Genomic DNA, 23,409 nt, shown 5'->3' with positions numbered 1-23,409 from the left:
TTTGCTCAAGCATGATCTGAATTCGTTCTGGCTGCTTATTCAGCCTGCTAGATTGTGGCAGTGGAGGGACTCTTCCAGTAGCATGTGGAGAGATGGACGGGGTCTGAATAGCTGCTGCAGTGCCAGGGATGATGAGACCTGCACACTGAAGATATTTACCCTCTATGCAGATGACACAGCAAACTTGTGTCTGTGCTTAGTCTAGTTTGGGGATCAGTGAACATACACCATCATGAATTTCTCCACTCAAATCCAAACTAACTGGGTCTCTGAATAGGACCTATTTCTATGGATTCCTTTCTGAATGAATCCCTTTTCTCTGACAGTATTATCAAAGAACCTCCAAACCAGCACTGGAGCTCAACAGCCCTGTTCCGTACCACCCAGCACAGTTACCTGCCCAGTGCTGTAGAATGGCCTCTTCTTCTGCGCACCTGTTGGTCATGTCAGGGGATGTACACCAAAGGAACTGAGGAAAGTGCAAATAACTCATTTTCCCCATCGTAATTTTGACCACTTGCAGGGCCTCAGTACGGAACACAAAGAGTGAGGTGCAGGTGGCTTGGGCAGCTGATGCTTACACCATATGTTCATCTATATGAGTAAGATGTTCATTGGAAATAGTGCTCACCAGCTAAACTCTTTCTACCAGTACTGATTTTGGTTTGAAAGGTGGGGTTTGACATTTATCTTTAAATTATACATCAGACAGAGGCAGGGAACATTACCCGGAGCAACGAGCACAAAGCCATGAAGACTGTTTACATGATCTTGGACAAATTAGCTCTCCCTGAAATAAACCCTGGTGTCACCAAACATAAGAGATCAGACTAGTGCAGCCTGCAACAGCAGAGGAAGCACCTGCTACCCTGAAATAAAAGCAGTTCGCATTTCCAGGTATTAATGTGGTATGAAAGAGGAGTGGAGGCAGCTGAAGATACATGCAAATAAATAGAGCTTATCCACTTCTGTTTGTCTAGCTCTGAACATCAAAGAGAAGGATGTTACTGCTTACTTTATTTAACACTGAATGCTTAAGGAGAAGGTTTTATTTAAGACATGAATTTTTACTTTTTGAATTGTTTTAGTTTTAATAATCATGAAGTACAGAAGGGAAAGGGTAAAAGGGAAAAGTATATTCCTAGCACCTTCCAAGGAGAGAAAAAAAGAAATCCTTCTCAATCATGGACTAGCTATGTATTTTCTGACTAAAAGAAAAACCATAATTCTGCTTTCCTCTGAAGCTCTCATGACATCAACTTTGGCTGAGATTTAAATATGGGAATACAAATTAAATTTCACTGAACTTATTGTCCTTATGTCTCACTTAAAAACTATGAGTCAGTGCATTTCTAGCTGTGTATGCTGTTTGTCGAGTAACGATGATCTAGAGACATCCTTTGATGTACATGGAGTGACATCATATCAGTTCAGCATGATGTCAAGCCAAACCAGTGAGAACCTTAAGTTGTGAAACCATGGCTTACAGGAGCTGTACAGGGAGAGTTTATAGAAGAGACACTCACTCTCTGTAATAATGATTCAAATTTACAGTTGATTCACTCAAAGGGGAAAGTGACTTGTCACATCATCTAGTGACTGGATAGCGGAGCTGAAGTCACAGCTCTGTTAACTTAAACACCATTCAGCCACTGGTTTCAGTGGAGCCAGAGTATTGCTGCCGGGAATAACTTCCAAATATTTTTATATACTACTACCTTCTCACTGCTGCACAAAGTATTTCTTAGTTCTACTAGAAGAAAATTATCCTGAAGCTATCTTCTAGATTTGTGTGTAATACTTTGCTGGTCTTTCCTCTGTCTTCAGACTTAATCTGGAATAAAAGTTGACGTTTCTACTTCAAGAAATATAATTTTTAATATGACTTGCAGTGCAGTTTTGGTTCTGGGTACAGGTTTGGTGTTACAAGGTGTGAGGGTTTAACTTACAGCTTTGTACAAGCTAATACATGCAAATGCAAATTGGTGTCAGTTTCTGAAGATTACATTTCCATTTCAAGTATCAAATAAAAATGAAATTGTTTTTGTTTATGAACTGTAAATTAGTCATGTTTCTTTGAGAAACACTTGCTCTAGAGGAAGTTTGTGTAGGTTGCACGAATTGTTGCACGAATATGAACATGTAAGATATACTTTCTGCTCCTAGTGACAAATACAAGTGATGCTGAACTCCAAGCCATCAAATTTAGCAACTCTCCTTTTGCTCCTTAAAACTTTCTCTGACAAGCTTCTGATGGGACTGAGGGTTTCTCAAGATTTACCTTAGCCTGCATAAGAACCTGTTTGAAAGCCATGGACACCTGGGGCAGCCAAAGTTGGTTTGCACTTGTCTTCCACCTCATGGACCCCATCTGCCTCTGCACTGCCTCTCTCTCAGCTTGTTTAACTTGGGAAGGGGAAATGAAAAGGAAGATGCAAATTTTGAGTGCACTCGCTTATTAGTCTCCACTGGAATAGAAAAGCAAATGTGAAGAAACTGACTTCAGTAGCTTCTGCATTATGAGCCTACGCTTACTTTTTAATACTTGTCTTTTGCCAGGAGAAATCACCTTTTGGGGCAGCCAGAGGCTCAGTACCACCACAGGTAGTCACCATCTGGGCACTTCTGTCCTCAGCATGCCTAGGGCCAGCCCCACAACCAGCCTGGAACCCTACAGGCACCTTTTGCTGGCGAGGCCACCAATGATGGTGGGTGGCAGGAGGGGGAGGTCTGCCCTCCTGCCTAGGATGAAATCCTGCTGGTTTCATCTGTCCCACACTACACTGGATAGACACTTTACATGAGTCTTCCCATGACCAATACCATTTTCCACTTACTGCTTTCCTCTTCAAAAGTTCTTAGTAGAGAAAGAGCCATCAAGGACAACGGGTTCGGTGCCTCTCTGACTTGTCCTTATGGCACATTGTCCTTTTTGACAATTCTACCCAAAGCGCTGCTTAATCCCCTGACCTACAACACCACGGAGAGAAAATCTCTGGGCGTGTGACACCAGCAACTGCCACTTACAGAAAGCTGTTCCTGCAGGAGGATGTACACAGAAAATAACATCGGTTTCACAATCTGCTTAGAGGTGTTTGGCAAAAAGCATTATCGATTACAAATCATTTGCCAATCCTTATCTTTCAAAATGACCTTTTGATAAGAAATGTCACTGCTCAGCCAGAAGCGGAACACTAATTAATTAACAAAGCAAGAACAGGGGGAGCTAGAAACTAAGTTAACTTAATTAAATCACCATCAACAAATACTGGTAGCAGGAGAAATAAATCAGTGAATAAAATGAAGGATTTAAATTTCATCCATTACTCTCCCCACTTCCCTAAAGCTCAGCACACTGCCTTGAGTGGAACAAAAGCAAAATATGACTCAGGGTCAGGAACATACAACTCAATTTCAAATTCTTCACGTAGCACTGGAACATATGAATGATAGAGAAAATGAAATATATATATAAAACTATGTGCAGCATCCTTTTCAATTTTATTTCTGTTATTTTCATCTGGTTTTAATGCTGGCTATTGTACACAAAAGCAGAAAGCTAGATTCTAATTTCAAATCCACACTCTGTATGTCTGGAAGATAAAGTACTTGTGTGGTGACTAATTACCCAAGAAATGGAGAAACACAGGCTTTCCAAAAAAGTACCATAGTCTGGCTTCAATGGTTCTGCTTGGAAATACTATTCTCATTACTGTGTTTCTGCTTCACGCAGCATTATACTTAAATCTAAACAGCAGCTTTTCATGTTATACCTTATCAGTGAGCATTATTACAATGTACAAAGGTGAAAAGTGTCCTGTTGACATCTGACTGTAGAAGTCTACCAATAATATCCCATGCTTTTGTTGGTTTGTTTTTTTTTTCACATTTCTTTCAAAATGCAGATAATTTCATGAGGGTTATTTTTCTGGAAGAAAGCTCCTCTGCACCCCCAAATATAAAATCTTACAGAGATGGGGAAAGAGCCATTAAAAACAGAGCTTTACCACTCAGCCTAGCGCTGCTGGGGCAAGGGGAAAAAACAGATTCACAGAGCTGGAGACACTCCTTTGTAGAAGGGCACTCTGGAAAATCAATATGAATGGATAATGACTTTTAGGAGGGCAGGGTCTGGAAGAGGTCATTTTTCTCTCCCCCCCCTCCTTTTTTTTCCCCCTTTTACATGAAACAACAGTTTTGGCTTTAAAGAAATCAAAGGCTTGTTTTGTTTCTGTTGTTGTTTGGTTTTTTGTTTGTTTGTTTGGGCTTTTTTCAAGTAGCCTGGACACTTCAAGGTTGAGATTTGGAATGACAGATATCTCTAAATTAATCCTAAACTTTTAATATTGAACTTCCATTTATATTATTTATCACCTATTCATTATTTTACTAATTATTCCCTCTAAATGTTTAAAAAAGGTAATTAAATCTGGCAACATCCCTCTGAAGTACCTCTGCTCAATTTCGCAACAAGGAGAGTCAAAGGACAGATTGATGAAGTCTAATGATACTAAATAAAAGTCACATGGAAGTTGTCAGGGTTTTAAGGATATACTAACTCTGCTGAAAATAAATCCTCAGGCAGTAGCCTGAGCTCTCCCAGTGTCTTCCTGACACACTTGCCCAGCAAGGAAGTCTGGTGGGCTGCGGGTGCTGCTTGGTGGACTCCCTCCTGTCCAGTGGAGCCTCTGGCAACTGCAACATCCCACCATTTCCCCACTGGAACACCAACTTGGATCTCTCTCCCAAGCCAAAAAATCCCACAGACGCTGCAGGAGCTTAAGTGTGTTTTAGATTTTTGGCTGCAACTAGTCAGTGGGTTCAAACCCTGTCATTAGAGAAGTACTGACCAACAAACCAGCCAGATGATCATATAAACCTCATGTCCTTATGCAGAGGTGAAATTTCAATTTCTGTGTATTTTCAAACAGAACTGGACCAACTGAATATACACAGATGTGCTTGTGCACAGCTTCCAGGTAAAACCATTCCCTTCACAAGGTCTGTAAGCTGCAGATGTGCAATGATAGCCATAAAGCCCAATCCTATGGTGATGTACACCACTAACAAAGTCAGAATCTTACCCCATGCAATCATACAAATGACTTTTAACTGACATCATTACAAGCAAACTGAACAAATGGCCTGACGAAGAGCAGAAAAAGCTGCCATTTGCTAGCATGGAACTCCCTCCTAAAAGCCAAAACCTACAGCTGGAAACATGCATCTGTCCATGACTCATGCAAAACCGAAAGCCTTAAACACCTCTGCATAGCTGCACCTGGGTCATCTTTTTTTCTGATGTAAAGCGTATGTTTTATTTTATTTTATTTATGTTAGTGGGTATGATATCCTGTCAAAATCCATGAAGTAATATATTTGCTTCTTGAATTCTGCTTTAACATACTCCTATTTTTCATTATATTTACTTCAGTTGAACAGATATATAACTATTATTATTGCTATCGCAGGAAACAATTTCAATATTAACTCTTACTGACAGGCAATAATTACCCATGGTCTACAAATACACGTAATTTCAACATGATAAATGAGTAAGAGGGCTAGCCTTAGAATTCAGGGGTTCCAGTAAACACCATTCATCAGTAGCCCTGGAAATTATGATAACCTGAAAGGAGAAACTAGTAGCTGTTTCACATAGTTTTGCAATAACGTTGCTTAAACGTGTTATGAGACATCTGGCCTTTCTCTCAAACCCCTCACAAAAGAGATACCTAAATTTAGTTCCAACCTACAGGAATCCAACAGGGGAAAGGTAAAGTACATACAGTACTCAGTCCTACTCTTAAATACAGTCCAAAGAGGGATGAATTTCTCTATCAAACTTCTCTCATATCTCCTGTCAGACTCCAATTCTCTTGCAGCTACTGCCCTGCTGCAGTGGTGGCTAGCTTGCACGCAGCTGCATAGGAGAGGCAGCACTGTCCCTAATATTTCCTACTGGGGCATTCTGCTATTAATGAGCATAAGGCTATTAATGAGCAGAAGGCTGTGCTGCCATCCAGCGAGACCTGGACAGGCTGGAGAGTTGGGCAGGGAATAACTTGATGAAATATAACAAGGGAAAGTGTAGAGTCCTGCATCTGGGCAGGAACAACCCCAGGTTCCAGTATAGGTTGGGGAACCACCTGTTAGAGAGCAGTGTAGGGGAGAGGGACCAGGGGGTCCTAGTGGATGACAGGATGACCATGAGCCAACACTGTGCCCTTGTGGCTAAGAAGGCCAATGGCATCCTGGGGTGTATTAGAAGGTGGGTGGTTAGTAGGTCGAGAGAGGTCCTCCTTCCCCTCTACTCTGCCCTGGTGAGACCCCATCTGGAATATTGTGTCCAGTTCTGGGCCCCCTCAGTTCAAGAAGGACAGGGAGCTGCTGCAGAGAGTCCAGCGCAGGGCAACAAAGATGATTAAGGGAGTGGAGCATCTCCCTTATGAGGAAAGACTGAGGGAGCTGGGTCTCTATAGTTTGGAGAAGAGGAGACTGAGGGGTGACCTTATAAGTGTCTATAAATATATAAAGGGGGAATGTCACGAGGATGGAGCCAGGCTCTACTCAGTGGCAAACAATGATAGGACAAGGGGTAATGGGTGCAAACTGGAACACAAGAGGTTCCACTTAAACTTGAGAAGAAACTTCTTCTCAGTGAGGGTGACGGAACACTGGAACAGGCTGCCCAGGGAGGCTGTGGAGTCTCCTTCCCTGGAGACATTCAAAACCCGCCTGGACACATTCCTGTGTAACATTATCTAGGTGTTCCTGCTCCGGCAGGGGGATTGGACTAGATGATCTTTTGAGGTCCCTTCCAATCTTTAGCATACTGTGATACTGTGATTTGCCTTGTGTGTGCTATTGTGATGTTGCTAAGTCACCAGAAGCAACGAGGAAATTGTTTTTCTCTTGTCCTGCTTGAGCTGGAGATGATCCAGGCATCCAGGAACTGCTCGGTCTCTCAGGGTAACAAGTTTCACTGCTTGCCTTTTAAGCTTGAAGCCCTGAGTGGTCTAATCAAATGTTGCTGCTCTTTGCTCTTAGAACACACCTGTTTTGTGGACTTTATGGGCAGGACTAACATTTGCAGATTACTCTGGATGCATGAAAACTGTCTGTGCTTTCGCATTCACCACAAATGTGTTCTTCAGTATATCATCAAAGGCAAAAATACAGTTTTTATGATTGAAAAGTACTGGGTGATCACTGGCTCTGCAGCGGAAATGCAAAGATATCCCCCCTTATGCCATCCTTGTACAGAACATAATTCCCTTCATTTTGTGTCTCAGAATCTACCTAAAAAGCTACTTGCACTGAAAGTGAAGTTTCTTTTCCTTCAGGCTGAGTAACAAGTAGCTCACTTGCAAAGCCTGGCAGAGGTTGGAGGGGATGAAGGTGGTGCTGGAGCTTCCAGATAGCTCCCTAGGACAGTAACTCAGGGCAAAGTGCTCCTGCATGAGTGTGATTTAAAACCCACCCAAGTCCATACTATTTTGTTTAATGGAACAGTATTGAACTGCCTGCTTGGTCCAGTTGGGATGCCTATGGACAAGACTGACAATCTTTTATATTATATGAAGTGAGAATTCCTGGAAGGAGTGGGGATGTGTTATTATCCCTCTATGGAGAACGTATGTACTGGGATGCTGTCATTTGCCACTTAGGGCAGTTTTGCTCATAGACTGAACCGATGGTAAATGTTTTCTGTAGAGTTGCTTGAAACTTGTAATTGTGGATATTTTCAAAGATGTTTTTGCTGTGGTTTTTGTTCTGAATTGGAATAAAAAGCCTAAATTCAGCAAGTTTTGCCAAAACAAAATGCAAAAAGTTGTTTTGGATGCATCAAAATCCTGTTTAAAGGGTTTAAATTTATTTTTGATCTATTATTTCTTAGACACTTACTATAACATACACAAATATAATAATTTTTAAAAAGATATATAACCAAACCAGACCATTCTGCTGAAATGCTTACTTCCAATGCTTTTTTCAAGTGAAATTTCACTCAACAGTCCTGTTCTGTGGATCTGCTCTATCAGCAACAATACACCAATATACGGAATCTCTTCTTTATCAGTCATAAAGTAGCACATTCAGAAGATGGAATAACAAAAAAAGAGGATTTATGGGTGCTTCAGGAAAAGTATGTTCACCAAGCCCACCATGAATTTTTGAAACAGAACCCACATGTCTTCCAAGTGTAGGCTAAACATACAAAAATATAAAGTAATGTTTTTGTGACTGGCCTAATTGGAGAGCCTACCAGCTTAGAGAGTTTACCAGCTTAGTTCTGATATGCGTAACACAAGGCAATGGCTGGACAGTGGAGAGTGCATTTCTCAGAAGGGAGGGATTGGATGGACTGATCACAGAGCACGAGGCAAATGTTAACATTCACCCCGAGCTACACAGCAGCCCTAGCCGTGACTGCACTAGGCTGACTTCTCACTCTAAACACTTCTTCCATTAAGCTGCTTGGATTTGGTAAACACAGAGCCAATCCAACCTGACTTGCTCTAACAAAATGTTTTGGATGAGCATTTTAGTTACTGAATTCCAAATATTTTGGTTTGTGAAATGAGTACCTAGCTCATTTAAGGCAACACTGAGGAAGCTGGGATAATGGCCTATCATCCAAAACCAAGGACACTCAGTTGATACAGGAAATAGGAAGCCCTGAGACAGCTTCTATTTGTAAACCATGCTTTATGGTTTATCAGGTTGCCTGTAACCCAGCCCTCTGACCTACTTGCACACAAAGATGGGAATTTAGAACTCAAATGTTTCAAGAAAACTGTGGTGTTTAATATCAACATTCAGGAAAACCAACCTTTGCTTTGCCCACGCCCTGACATACTACACAGGCAGACTTAATATAGCTCCGTTGATATGTTTGCCTCATGAAAATAAATGAGCATCTGCGAGACGGCTGTCTGTCACTGAAGAAGCCTACAGTCCCATCAGCAAGTAGGGTGCGAAGTCAAGGCAAGGTCATTGCCTAAATTAGAGTGTAAGGAAAAGCCTGGTCTCGTGTTCTTACCAACACACTGACTAAAGCTCTGCAACCACCAAGCCCTGGCCACCCAAACAACAAGAAAAAGAAGCCTGTTCTAATATTTTCTCCTGCAAGGAGAGAAACACAGTGTCCAGACAATCACAAATTATTTTTCAGCCTGGATTCCACTACCGTATAGGGAGGCTTGTGGAAGATATGACTAAGTCCAGAGAGTCTCTAAGTGAAATCATGGCCCTAAAACACTCAGTAGTAAAACTGGTGTTGACATTAATAAGATGACACCATCTACATCTCAGTCCCTGTATACAGTTCTGAAAATATACGTAGCTGCTTGAACTCTAAAAGAATACCTAACTGCAGAGGAAATCTTTTTTCCTATGTCACTGGGTAACTGCCAAGTGCTAAACATAAACTGTACTAAGCAATAACTAAAGGGAGACAGGAGGAGAGCAGATAAATATTTAAAGGACATAAACATGAAGGACAGAGAAGACTTTTTATCAAAATAAAAGGAAAGAAAGGAATATAAATAGGAGGAGGTAAGTGAAACAGAAAAAGAAGAAATATAGGCTGTGCCTGGCAAACCATAACCAACTGGACCCTGTGGAGCAAAGGGTTGGGATTGGAGCCTCATCACATTTTAAAACAAAACTGAACAGAAAAAGTTAAATAATGACTTAGTAAGAAACCACCCCGCCCTGCTGCAGAGAATTAATTGCATCTTTCACTACGTGCTGCTCTGCTGCAGTGACTCCACCTCAATAAAGCATGATTTAAAACAAAAAAAAATCTAGATTACACTACCATGCACAAGCGTTTGGGAGACTGGCTGAAACAGAACATTTGTACCAGGATTAATGACTGCAACATTATGTTAGAGTATTTCAGCAGAGTAGAAAAAACAAATGAAATATAGAACAACAAAACAACACAAACTAAAAGTTTGCACTGGGATTTGAGAACCCTGTGAAGAATAATCATGAGACATTTAGCTTCCACCCAGTGCTTTTAATCCTGAGATCTCAAACAGCCTTACCCAGAGCCTAGTATCACTACAGCTGTTACTCCATAGGTGATAGCTGAGGTAAGCAGAGGGGTAAGGCAGCTCCCATTGGGCCACTCAGCACAGTGGCTACCAGCCCTGTGAGAGTCCTCCCAGTGACTGCTCACAAACCATACTCCCCAAACGCAGAGTGCAAACTTTCAGGCTTCTTCTTAAAAGCTTTGCTTTGGTAGTTGCTTGCTTTGTTCTGCTTGTGAAGAAGTGCTCTCATACCCTCACATTTGATAAACTACAGCAAACTAAAACCCAAGTGCGTCATAAGAGCATGGCAGGGTTTCTGCTTATTTCTAACGAAGATTCATATAATGAGCTCTCTGACACTGGCAAATCTCATGTAGCAAGGCCAAGTCTTTCGCCTCATGAGCAGCTACTTTTTGCTCTGTCTGTCCCACCGATAGCCACCCTTCAGTTCCCTTCCATCCCCACCTTGGTGGCAGGGTTGAGCAGCCTTGCTCCTGCCACTTCCTATCCAAGGAAGGGGAGGGAGCAAAAGAGTGACCAAGGGAGGCCACTGAGCACCCAGTCTGATAGCACTGGAGCAGAGCAGCCTTCTTCCCTCACAGCCCTGTGTGTGTCCCAAGCAGAAAGATGCTTTTGGAGAAGCTGGCAGACAGCTATTGCCTGCTTCCCAAAGCCTGAGAAGACTAGCTCTGGCCCTGTCTTGCTCCCACCACAAAGCTCAGTCTTCCCCGCAAAATGATGCCTGGAGCAAGTGCTGACCATGACCACCTGTCTCTCTTCCTGGACCTCCACTTCTCTGCTTGAGATTTTGCTCTTCCTATTGCTTTTTCCTTGTCTCCACACACCATAGCATACCTCCAAGCCCACTGCTACCTCTGATGCCTGGCTCAAGGGATGCCAGCTTTCCCCTGCCTTGGGGTGCACCAGCTCACCTGGGCACAGCTGAGGGGCTTCTGAAAAATGGGAAAGTCCAAATTTCAGTAGGTTGAAAGACAGCTAAATAAAGGCTGGGCATTTATTTGTGTCCTAGGTTCAGCAGTAGCAGTCATTTTTCTTCTTCTTTTTAGTCGCTGGTGCAGCACTGTGTTTTTGACTTTCGGCCTGGGAACAGTGCTGATAACAATGATGTCTTTAGTTACTGCTCAAATGTTTAGACTGACCAAGGACTTTGTGAATCTCATGCTCTGCCAGGGAGGAGGGGAAGCCGGGAGGAAGCAAGACAGGACACCTGACCCAAACTGACCAAAGAGGTATTCCATACCATAGCAGGTCATGCCCAGGATGTAACTGAGAATTACCTAGAAGGGCTAGTGCACTGCAGGGTAGGACTAGGTATCGGTCAGTGCTCGGTTGAGCGGGGTGGGGCGAGTTATCGGTTGGCAGGTGCTGAGGTGTTGTATTCTCTTCCCTTGTTATTTCCTTTATCATTGTTATTGGTGGTAGCAGCAGTGATTTGTGTTATACCTTAGTTACTAAACTGTTCTTATCTCAACCCATGTGAGCTACATTCTTTTGATTCTCCTCCCCATCGCTCCGGGAGCAGGGCGAGGGCAAGGGGGGGGGGGGGGGGGAATGAGAGAGCGACTGCATGATTTATGGCTGACTGGGTGTAAACCACGACAATTTGATGGTCTAGGAAGAGCCTTTTGGCTTCCTTGGGACCAAGGTCAAAACATGCAGCTTAAGAAGCCATCTTCTGTGTAAAAGCCTGCTCCTGGGAGCTGCTGAGCAAAGGCACCGGCTATTTTCCTGAACAAAGCCAGAAAGAGAGGGAACAAGCTGGGGTCCCATCCTTTTCCCTTCATGGGGCAAGTTTTCTAGGAGGCAGAGATAGGTGGTAAAGGTGACCCAAATGTGGGGAGCACCATGTAAAACAAAAGTCCTTCTAAACATACATTTGAAAATTATTTTTTGTTATGATAACATGCAAGGGCCAAGTTAGTTCCTGCATTTCTTTAAATCCTACCAAGATGTACGTCATGAATAATTTACATTGTATAGCTTATTGCATCCATAATGAAACAAAATTCAACTGATCAGCATTGACAAAACCTATATAGGAGTACAATCGCATAAACCTGAAACTCCTCTGAGCATGAAAGGCAGCTCTGAGCTAACAGCTTTGATGATGACAATTGCCCACTAAATGGCAACTATGTCCAAGCACAAACAAAGACTGAAAGATGACCAGGGACACAGCACAATTATCTGAGCAATTCTGGTTTTGCCCAAATTTAAAAAAATAACCTGCTGCTGAGACAATGTCAGTTAAATTACTGCGCCATGGAAAACTCTTGAGTGTGCATGCAGATAGAAAATGCTGTAGACAAAACAGAAAGGAGAGGCTGTCGTTGATGCTGACTGCTGGTCTCTCTTTGAACATCAGCAAAACCTCCAACTTGGAGTAAATGCCACAGCCATGAGAAAGCTGTAACTGACATGTGTAACCCACCTGAAAAGTACAAAAACACAGAGAATGATTTTGTTTCCATTGAAACAAATCCCAGATGGCAGTCTCCCACACTGTGCCATCCAACTTTTATGGAGAGCCAGCTGAGTGCTAGCTCATCTCCAGCAGCAGTTGTGAACAGAACACCTGGCCAGTGGTTTCAAGGTTTACAAGCGGTCCAAGTGCAAGGCTGTGAGGCAAAGCAACCCAGTGCAACTGACCCCCTAACCTCTGCCATCATTCTGACTTAAAATGGCATCAAGTGGCAGTGTTGACCTCTCTTGTTAATCTGTCCTTGTGTTTGAAAGGAAATAACATTGTTCTGTTGTGTTATAGGAACCAGTAAAAGCAACGGGGTGCAAATCCCCAAGGATGCTTTTGAATTTGGGTTCCAACCAACTACAAATGCACTGCAATTGCAGGCAGCTGAAATCAATTCCATAGCAATTATGTTGGATGCTCCAACTGGTGCAACTTATTCAGGGAACAGAACAAACAAATGCTTTTCATATAGATAGTGGATTTGTACCACAGCCAAAGACATGCAGAGTCCATCAGGGAGGTTAAAAATCCCAGGGATATTTAGCTATTTTATTCCCACCTTAGCTTTCCACTATAGCTACAAATTTATGCAAAAGTACAGTTGATTCATAGCTCTGATTATTTCGAACAGTCACTGTGTTATACAGAACAGACATTTTCTAACAACTTCTTGGTTTGGATTCCATAATGTGGCAGATTGCACTTAAGTGGGAAGGAGCGTTAATAACATCTCCATTAATACCTATTACATTTCATAAAGACATTGAGCACTGTGAAGAGCAAGCTGGCATAATTAGGTTAACGTTATAGATATGGAGATTGAGAATGGGAGCAGCAGTAATAGCAGCTGGTTTATGTTCATGAAGCAGGCTGGTGGCAGAGATATGAGCAGAGTCAAAGTCTTGTAACTCCTAAACTGAGTCCTATGCTAAACACAGACTGCCACGAAAGAAAAGACTACAAGACCTAAAGTCAAAGGAGATGAAAACTAAAAGCATTTGAGCCTGTATTTGCCAAAAGAACATTTTTCCTCTTCCTGTAATTCACGCAGCCTCATGGTATCAACAGCAAACTCTTGGACATTGGGCAGGATTAAAAGGTTTGTGGCTCATTCATGTGCTGTGCAGCTGACTTGATGGGTTGCCAGCAGTAACTTCTCTTTTTCAGCAGAGGGCTTCTTCAAATTAGAAGTATTACAAGCAAACAGAAATCTTACAAAGCTCATTAAAGAGAACACAAGATAAACAAGACACAAAAACTTTTAAGCCCCAAAGCCAAGCCAAAAGAAAACCAGAAAAGCAGGCCTCTACAGGAAGATTTCCATTTGGCTTACAGGACACCAGCAAGAAAGGAAAAGGGTAATAGACAAAATAAAACAGTGACCACTGTTACATCACCACTGGTAAAGGCTGACTGGCCTGGACACATCCTGATGTTCTGCTTAATTCTGAAGCTAAATGCATGAGAGAGGGGAATGGGGGTTGACAGCTCCAGGCAACCACGAAGAACTGAAACAACCCTCTAGAAATGCTGCTGTCTCAAACATCAATGAAAAGAACAGCAGTATTACAAACCTTTCTACCCGAGGGCAAGCTTTCCCTAGGAACATTCTCTGAATAGGACTCCCCAAGGGAAGAAGCATTCAACATCTCAACAATATGACCACTCTTCCACCTTTGCAGTAGGACATTTTTATCTGTTCAATTAAACCTCCTGAATTTTCAGTAATCTGCTCTGTAGAGCAGAGGTACTGCTACTGCTTCTGTCATGACAAAGCATTCACAGAGGACCTGAGATCCAGAACATGCAGTCAGAGCAGATCACGTTTTGTGTAACAGTCACTTTTGACTTAACCTAGTGGATAACTAAATCTTCTAACCCAGACATGTAGAGAAAATGAATCCTGAGGAAGGAAAGGAAGATAAAAGATTCTCAGCCTACAGAAGATGGAAGCTAAACATGATAATAATCTTTAAGATGTGGAAGAAAACTTCAGTGAGGAAACTGTTCTCGGTGGAAAGGATGTGAACTAATGGCTTCAGCTCTGGCAAGACAGATATGGGACAGATGTTGGGAAGCATTTTGTAAGAGTAGGAATAGAGACAGTCTAAGAACAAGTTAGGCAAACTTCTGTCAGGAATGACAGAAAAACACAGCTGTGCTCCCCTAGGCCAGAGGGGATGGACTTCTTCAGGTGCTTTCCAGACAATGCTTAAGTAGCAGTGAAAGGCACAGGAGACACCCCAAGTCCCACACTAGTGTGTTTACCTGGACCAGACCCAGTCAGGGACACAAAGTTAAGCTTCCAAAGCAGAACCACTGAGACTCTGTGGCTGTCCAAGGAAACAGTCAGACCTCACTCCCAGGTACTTGGCCCAGGCAGAGCACTGCACACAGCCAGCAGTGCCTGTCGCACTCTGGAGTCGTTCATTCAGCTGGAGCTTCACATCATTCTTCATAGATCTGCTGGAGTTAAAATAAGTTGTGCTTTTCTCTCTTCTGTGTTTCCCATGCTGTTGCTGGGGAGGGGTGGAGGGGCTGGCAAAGGCCATTGCACCTCCCAGTCCTTTCCTCATAAATTTAGTTTTCTACAGATAAAACGGAATTGCACCACATTTGTCAAACAGGATAAGCATTTCACTTGTGGTTTCAGGCCAACTGTCCGTGTAGTCTCTCCATTCCTGAAACTACACAAAAGCAATTAACAGTAATCTGCTACTTGATAATAAAAAATATCAAATGTGGTCTTTCCTGTAAAGTGACAACCAATTTGGGAATAACTGCACATAACTGTAATTGGATATACAGTGCAATGAATACAACAGAATAAATCAAGGGAAAGCAAACAGCAGTGAAAGCTCTTGGTCAAGTCTCCTATAGGGACGTAGGACAAGGAGGAATGGCTTTAAACTGAAAGAGGGTAGATTTAGATTAAATATTAGGAAGGAATTCTTCACTGTGAAGGCAGTGAAACACTGGAACAGGTGGATGCCCTATCCCTGGAAGTGTTCAAAGCCAGGCTGGACAGGGATTTGGGCAACCTGGTCTAGTAGAAGGTGCTTCTGCCCATGGAAGTGATGGCACTAAAGAACTGGATGATCTTTAATGTCCCTTCCAACTCAAATCATTCTATGATCCTATGACTTTGAAGAATGAGTTTGGGTCTGAAAGCCTTTTATTGATGGAGTAAACTGCAGGAACTGCAGTTTCAAAGTATCTTCACTGCTACTTATTCACTGTGTCAAGCACAGCAGGATCAATCGAAACTTTAAAGTAGATGGCAAATTGACTGAAAATTACAAGGCAATTTAGAAAATTGCTTTTTACTATCAAAAAAAGAAATGAGCATGATGGACTACTTATTTCTGATAAAAACCCCAGCAGCTATTCCTTGACTGGCTGGGATAGCCAAGGGACACATTCAAATGCACCTGCAAGAGCTGCTTTCTTTCCAGAAATTTTAAAGAAGTCATTCTTTCCATATATCATTAACAGAAGAGTATGACTCAACAAATGCTTAGAACAAACTTGCATAATTTGATCACAGGTGAAGAACATATCCTTTCTGCCAAAGAAATCATAGACTTTTCAGTGCTGTATTCCTCCCATTTCAGATTTGAATCTCCTTTGTGCTGTATATGGAATCATCATATGAATACCTGAATAATACAACACTTTCAGCTGCTGCTAATGGGCTCCACGGAACTGCTCAAGGACTAGATGCTAATTATGAGGTTGCCCCACACTTGATGTCACACTTTAATCCCAGGACCTGAATGCCTACAAGAGACTGGAAGGCACTTAGTGTACTCCTGATTTAGTTTCATCAAGAGGGAACCTAGCTTGAGCGCTCTGAAACTGCTATGCCCAGCAAACCAAGGCACAGCAAAGAGAGATGACTGGAAGGATTGCTTCAAAAGCCTGGTCCAAGCCAAAGCACCAATGCTGTCTGATGCTAGGACTTACATCACAGTTTCTGCTATACCCCTAAACTTCTCGTGGAGAAAGCTGGGTTTTGCTTGTGAGTCCTGTCCTATGTTTCTTTGGGAAGAATAAAACAAAGCTATTTGAGGCAACAACATACTATGGTGCCGAAGCGCTGTTCCAAATGAACATACAACTACGCAGTGAGCTATATTTTGATATTGCTGTAACAGCAGAGTTGTACTGGAACAAATGCATGGGTAGGAAAAGAACGGGCAATACTGCTGCACTTACCTACAGAATGTATGACAAGTACAGAAGTGTGTGCTTGTATGGAAATCAGTCTGGCTGAATGACAGTGAGAAAGATAAAGGCGTTGTTTATAATTTTTACCAGTATATAAGGTGAAGGCTTAATATTTCTGTCCTCCTTAGGACAGTAAGTAGAAATTGCTATCTAGCAACCTGAACAAAGATTTCAACAAGGTGACTCTAAACAGAGCTCAACAGCCAAAATTTTCAAGAGAAAGATGAGTTTTCTTTCACAGTTAGGAAAAGCTCCATGAGGAACAGCAGGTTTTTGTGTAAAAACAATGCAGCCAAAATGTTCCCTTGATACAAAGCAGAGAGCATTTTTAATACCCAGATTTCATTTCTTGAATGTCTTAATGGTGGGAATTTTTGCCTGATAACAGGATCTTTATCATGCACTCGGCTTTGTGAAGAAGCTATAAATTAATTGGGACTTCATACAATGAGAAGTCCCATGTGGCTTGAACACAAACAGATAATATAATCTTTAAGTGGCACATGCTCAGTTTATATTTATAGACAAAAGTTTTACCTTCTCATCCAAACCTGAATTCAAACACTGTACAGAATCACTACAGGGTATTAAGTATGTAACCAAGAAGCTACAATCTCAATGAGCACAAGTCAAGGCTTTTTAGCAAACACTATGAAAATACACTTCTGACAAGGCTTTTTGTCATTTTTGTTCTGTCCAGTTTGTAGGATATTCAGGTTGGGACACTATATTTGCTGACACACAGTGAGCTAGCCTAACTACAGTTCATATTCCTTATATGAATGCATTATTCTACACAGCCTACTAGAAACCACCTAAGTGAGCTCCCAAATGTCCTGTACCCTTTCCCCCTTCAGAAAGGAAGCCCTAGATAAGCTGACTTTTTAGGAGAGGAAGAAAGAGATGGTCTGATATAGCAAAGGCACTGTAAAGCTACAGCCCAGTAGTGACCTCTCAGCACTGAGTCGAAGATTTTTTTGGTTTCACTTTCAAAACTCTCACAGGAAGAAAGGGAGTCCTCCCTCCTCAGATAACAGCTACTAATTCCAGCTTGCTCCTAATTCTTGATGGGCAAGGTTGGCACGTTCTGTAGTTCAGCACAAAGCTGGAGATGTTCTCCTTAACTCCTGTACCATAGAACTTCCATGTGAACAGGCGAGGTCCAGATAGTGACCCAAGAGCATTGCTGTGGGGCTGAGCACATGACTAGGCTGATGATTACATTTTAGAGCCACTCATGAGGTATACAGAGGAGTTTTTGTTCTATTCAAAGCAGAGGGAAACCACTGGAGTTCCAACATCTTAGATCTAAACACCACAGTCATCACAGGGAAACTGAGCGGCATTCAGAGGAAAACTGAAGAAGCCACTTCAGTTAGTGTCCAAACAGGGAGGCAGTTTTATCAATGCTTTAGATGAAAACCATGATCCAGCTGGTGACATCCAAGTTAGTTGCCAATTTAGTGTATAATTAGTATCATTGATCTAACACCCCTGAGAATACCACAAGCTCTCTGTGAGTCACTAAAGCTACTCTCACCACTTACTATAACCATCTATAACCACCACATGCACTCAGCACAATTGTAAACCCAAAAGCCTACTAGCTTAGACTGAGGAGATCATAAAATTCAAAGCACTAAGAGCTTTTGACAGAACAGATTACCATTTGTAAACAACATAACCAGAAACAGGTAGACTCTCAGTTCTCAGGGTCAAATAGCTTCCATTGCTGAGAATTATACAGCCCATTACCAACAGGACGGGCAGATACAAACTACTTCCTTGTGACCCATCGCATAAACCTTCACTAGATCACCACTGTAATATTTACAAAGTTCATAAGCATTATGTCAGCGAATTATGGCTTCATGCTACTCTATGATTGCATTTCTCCTAGAGGGATGGGTCTTTGATTTTCAAGCTCCAGAGGTAGCTCTTACATTTCAGCACAGCAACCTGTTGGGGATTTATAAGTACTTCACAGGTATTTAATGAGGCTTACACTGTAAGTGATCTAAACACTTCTTGTTCACAGAATCCTGAATCACATCTAGTAAAGCTGATCGAGCCTGAGACACCTTTAAAGAAATACCAAGTGAACTGAAATAATCAGCCTGCCTCTGTACCAGCTTTGCTGGTGAATACAAGGCACACATATACACAGAATAAATAGTCCCTGTTTTCTTTCTGTTTCCTCAGTTTCATGGTGCCTTCAGGCTGGGCAGTCATGACTCACTAATATATATGTAAGCTTTTAATCATTCTAATTCAATTTTTTTTTTTTTAATCTAAAAATCTCATTTTCTAAGGCGAAATAAAAGTAGTATAATGAAGACATAAAAGCAACATTTTAAGATGGCATATTTAATACTACTATATAATGACATCTTAAAAAACAAAAGTCTCACTCTTGGAAAGTATTTAAGTGCCTAAATGTCTTTGAGCACCTGGCACCCCACAAGAAGTTTTATATTTGCAAAGGTAGCTGTTAGGGTATTGTAATTTAATAGACTTTCAAAGACAGATGAATTATACATACACACAGCCTTGAATCTGATGCATTTGCTATCTCTCACCTAACTGACATAAAATTCTCAAATATTTTGGACAAGGTTTTCCTAAAATTAGTAATTAGAATGAAACACTTATCTAGTTTCTTCAGTTCTCTCCTTTAAAAAACAGATACCCACAAGCTCCAGCTAAAGGAAATGAGGCATGAAGGAAAGAAACGTCTGAATGATGCTCTCATCTATAACTTAAGGGAGCAGTGGCTTCCTCACTTTCAGGGATCCATGCTGTTATAGGTGCTTATTCAGATATACTCTACATTTAATATGAACCTTCAAGTGGTGAAGATTTCTTTCATTTTCACAAACGTTTATATGTACAGCATGTGCCTCTGTAAACCTGTACAGTCTAAACGGGAATATTTTGGAGTCTAATTCTCCCTTCACAGCAGGAATGGTCCTGCTGTTTAGCAGATCTTTTTCAAGTTTAAATCTACATATGCAATTGATCTACAAAGCCTCTTCTGTATCAAACAACTTTTTTGAGCTGTAAATGCTTGAAGAGTGCTGCTGCTGATTGCTGTACCCTTTGCTGTTGGTGAAATTTGGATCATGCTCATAAGGGACAAATACCTTGGAAAGAGGCAGCAGACCCACTGGAGGAAGCCCTGTTTTGTACTTATGCTTCTTCCTAAACATTACCAGCCAGTCATGACCACAGTCAGGTTCCTGGGATAGGAAACTCTATCGGCAGACCCCACTATGTCTGTTCTACATAAAAGCTAGTTTTAGCCCATCACTCCTGAAGGCATTTAACTTCCTCACATTCTCACTTACAAAGGTTTTAATTATTCAGACTAATTCCGAAAAGAAAAAACAATTTTGTTACCCCCTCCTCTTTTCTCATTTCTTCATTTTATGTAGAAAAAAAAAAGCTATGATATTTACGACTGTGTGGCCATGTCAGTGGTACTGGCACTGAGAGCTCTGCTGTTCCATGCTATACTGTGCAGAGTACAAGTTAGGAAGCACAGTCACACAGCAATCTGTCTAGTATCATGTATTTTGTCAGTAAATACTGAATGCAGTGCTAACAAGAACATATGGCTTTGCTCCCATTACTTGACATAATAAATACTTCATACTGGAGTTAATTCCAGCCTTTTTGAATGTAGGTAGGCAGCAATAATCTAGCACTTTCACTTAAAAGATGAAATTAAGCTGTCAGAAATATTCTCTCTGTGCCAAAAGTTACATGGAAGCTCACTGACAGCAATCCTCATTGTTGCTCACCTCACTTGCCCTGGGCCAATGGGGTTTTGCCTTCACTTTTGTACTTTGAGTTAAACAGCTGTCAGGTTTAACTTATTTGCAGAAACTAGTGTGGACAAATTAGTTCCTACTGGGAAATTCAGAGCTACCAGTCAGAGGGGTAAGTAGCCTGAATGGGAGAGAAATGCAGTCCAGCAAAATCACAAAGCAGCTTCAACTTTAGATCTTGTGACCCACACTTGAGAAAACAATAAACAGCCTGCTGTAACAGCCAAGGGAGGAGAAAAGTAGTGGTTCTGTGCGCTGTGACGAACCAAGGAACTGCAAACATGGAGATGCCTGTTCTTGATGAACAGATACATACGATAGAACACTCCGAGTAGTTTAAAATCACCATCTAAATTTCAAGGCTTCTTAAAATACTATTTGGGTTTTTTTTCCCAGTGGAATCTAACATTATCGATTTAGTTAAAACATATTAAGAGATGACAAGTGTTAAGTAATAACACTTTAAGTAGGGTGTTAAGTAATAAATTTGGGGTAGCAAAAGAAACCTTTCCCTTCTCCAAAGCTCTTTCAGATCAACACACGTCAGATTTATATACCAAGTTTTACCTTGGGTGAAAAGTTCTGGGCTGTTAAAAGAACAGAAATTAGTCCCTGGTACATGTTGACATCAGAGGGGTCATGCGGTCCTTCCTCAGACACTGTGCCCAGCCTGGTAGGGAAGGCTCTGAGAGTTGAGCTCAGCTCAGTTTGGGTACTTCACAGTTCTGCTCTTGGTTGATAAGTCAGAAAATCACTCTATTATAGGTACTGTGCATAAAGTACTTTTCCTTTTTATGTATTACATCCACTACTACTTAAGTGGTTATTTGCACCATGCTGTCCTGCCAGAACAAATTTTCTCTTGTATATTTCAAATAAAAAGATCAGCACGCCAGTATTGCTCCAAACTAATGTTTCTTTGAAAAGGCTTTCTTAGCTGAAGGAAACATGGAAATACTTATTTGCCCACTTCCCTATTTTGACTAGCACTCAGAAGAGGCGCTGTGTCTGCCTGCCACCACCTGCTGTAACTCTACCTTGTAATCAGAGGTAGTTTCATTTTTCTTTTGGTCCCACAAATTAAGGCATTCTAAAACAAACTGGACTTTTAAGTCATCAGAACTATCTCAAAATGATTTCGTTTAACATTGGAATAGAAATTCAGGCACTATACTGCATTGTGCAAACCCACATTGACCAGAAAAGAACAAAAAGAGCTGCTCTGGGCAAAATGAACACTATCTACCTTATCTGCAAAAAGTGTAAGGCTTTTGAGAAGGAAAACAGAGTACAGTGCTCAGTCAGGAAATCAAGAAGACAACCGAGTCTTACTAACTCTGTGGAGAAAAAAAACAGTAAGGACTTCAGCTGAGACCAAACTTATTCTGTTTTTCAGTCCTGTGCTTTCCTAGATATTTCTTTTTTTGTCTGAGTGAGGCTGTAGCCGCCTGTGGTCCCAGAAGAGGATGACCAGATTTAAACATCAGTCATTCAGCCCTAGCCTACTATAGACCACTCACTGACTGGTCACGAGCTAGGAAACAGCATCATCTCAACAACCTCAAAATGACTTCTTGCACTTGAAAATACTTTGTCATGAATTTCTAGGCATATAGTGAGAGGCACCAGCTGGAAGGCTTTTCAACCCAGTAGGAGCTGTGTTTTACTTCACCAATATCCTTGTTTAAAAATACTTACTTCAGTTTACTTCAGCAACAGAAAGATACTGCCGCTGCGATACAAATTAATATACATCCAATAGAAGTCCTATAGATAACACCAAGAAAGTGAAGAAAGCATTCAGCTATTAAACTCTGAAGTTCTGTTTTCCTGCTCCCACACTGCAGAGGTAACATTTTTTTTGCGTATGTTTTTTTTAGAACACTCCCTAGAGTGAGGTAGGATTCTGGAGGGTGGTAGAGATGTATTTGTGCACTGTTACGTACTTTAAGATAGAAGCAATGCAAGAAACGTGAATGAAAAGCTACGACAGAAATAGAGACTGCAGAGGCTGTCCCGATCCTTACCTTTCAGAGTTGCTTTCTTAAGTACCTTCATTGCATAAAGCTGACCCGCATCAGATCCTTTGATCTTCCTCACTAGAAATACCTGTAAAAAGCAGATGAACACTGAGCTTCCAGTTACAAGCCTTGCTGCATTTGACAGAGGAACAAATACTGCAGTTCAGGAAATCTAATGAAAATTGTTAGCTGAAAGTATTTCATAGCTGTCTCACCTGCAATTGGTTGAGCTGGCTCCGGAATTTTTCAGTTTTAAGCCTTCACCCCTCACAAAGAATGTATGTCCAACATTATTAATTGCCCTTACACATTCAGTTGAAGATGGGTGAACAGTCAGAATCAGGGCACAAACTTCTCCCCATATTCTGAACAGCTTTACATCAAAATAAGTTACGTCTCATTTGTGCTTAAGAACGTGCAGGGTCTTAAAATTGTTGCCATCAATTAAATTAAGGACAAAAACCCTCAGACAACAATTGATTGTAATTTATGCCATAAGTCATGAATGGTGACTTGCCTAAGATGCAGCTGAAGCAAAAAGCTGAAGCTAAAAAAATTTGTCTGTACTTAACAAAAAGTAGGACTATGATTAACAAATATGCTATAACAAAGGTAGTTTTCCCTGTTGTAGCCTCCTATGATATTTCTTCTGACAATGTAAATTTGTAATCGAGATAAAATTGTAGCTAAAACTGTATCCTCTTTGTTTCACTCCATGCAGCTCCTTCTTATCTGCCCCTAAGTGCATCTGAGCACTGGAGGGGTAGTGAACAAAGGAATGGGTAATTTAG

General features: G+C 41.4%; 1 protein-coding gene across 7 annotated transcripts in view; it reads right to left on the bottom strand.

The window, feature by feature from the left end:
* Positions 1-23,409, bottom strand: part of RPS6KA2 (ribosomal protein S6 kinase A2) — a 296,460-nt gene that overhangs the window by 70,749 nt on the left and 202,302 nt on the right. For all 7 annotated transcript variants that reach the window (XM_062641935.1, XM_062641934.1, XM_062641936.1 and 4 more), the window contains one exon: positions 22,625-22,706. In XM_062641935.1, the coding sequence (XP_062497919.1) occupies positions 22,625-22,655 (31 nt within the window). In that variant the 5' untranslated portion in view covers positions 22,656-22,706. The remainder of the gene's footprint in view (positions 1-22,624; positions 22,707-23,409) is intronic.

The sequence above is a fragment of the Pezoporus occidentalis genome, unplaced genomic scaffold (genome assembly GCF_034315485.1).
Source record: "Pezoporus occidentalis ecotype Australia unplaced genomic scaffold, CSIRO_AGI_Poc_V1 ctg7, whole genome shotgun sequence".
Classification (NCBI taxonomy): domain Eukaryota; kingdom Metazoa; phylum Chordata; class Aves; order Psittaciformes; family Psittacidae; genus Pezoporus; species Pezoporus occidentalis.
Note: the sequence above shows the minus strand (reverse complement) of the source record. Positions and strands in the feature narration are given on the sequence as shown.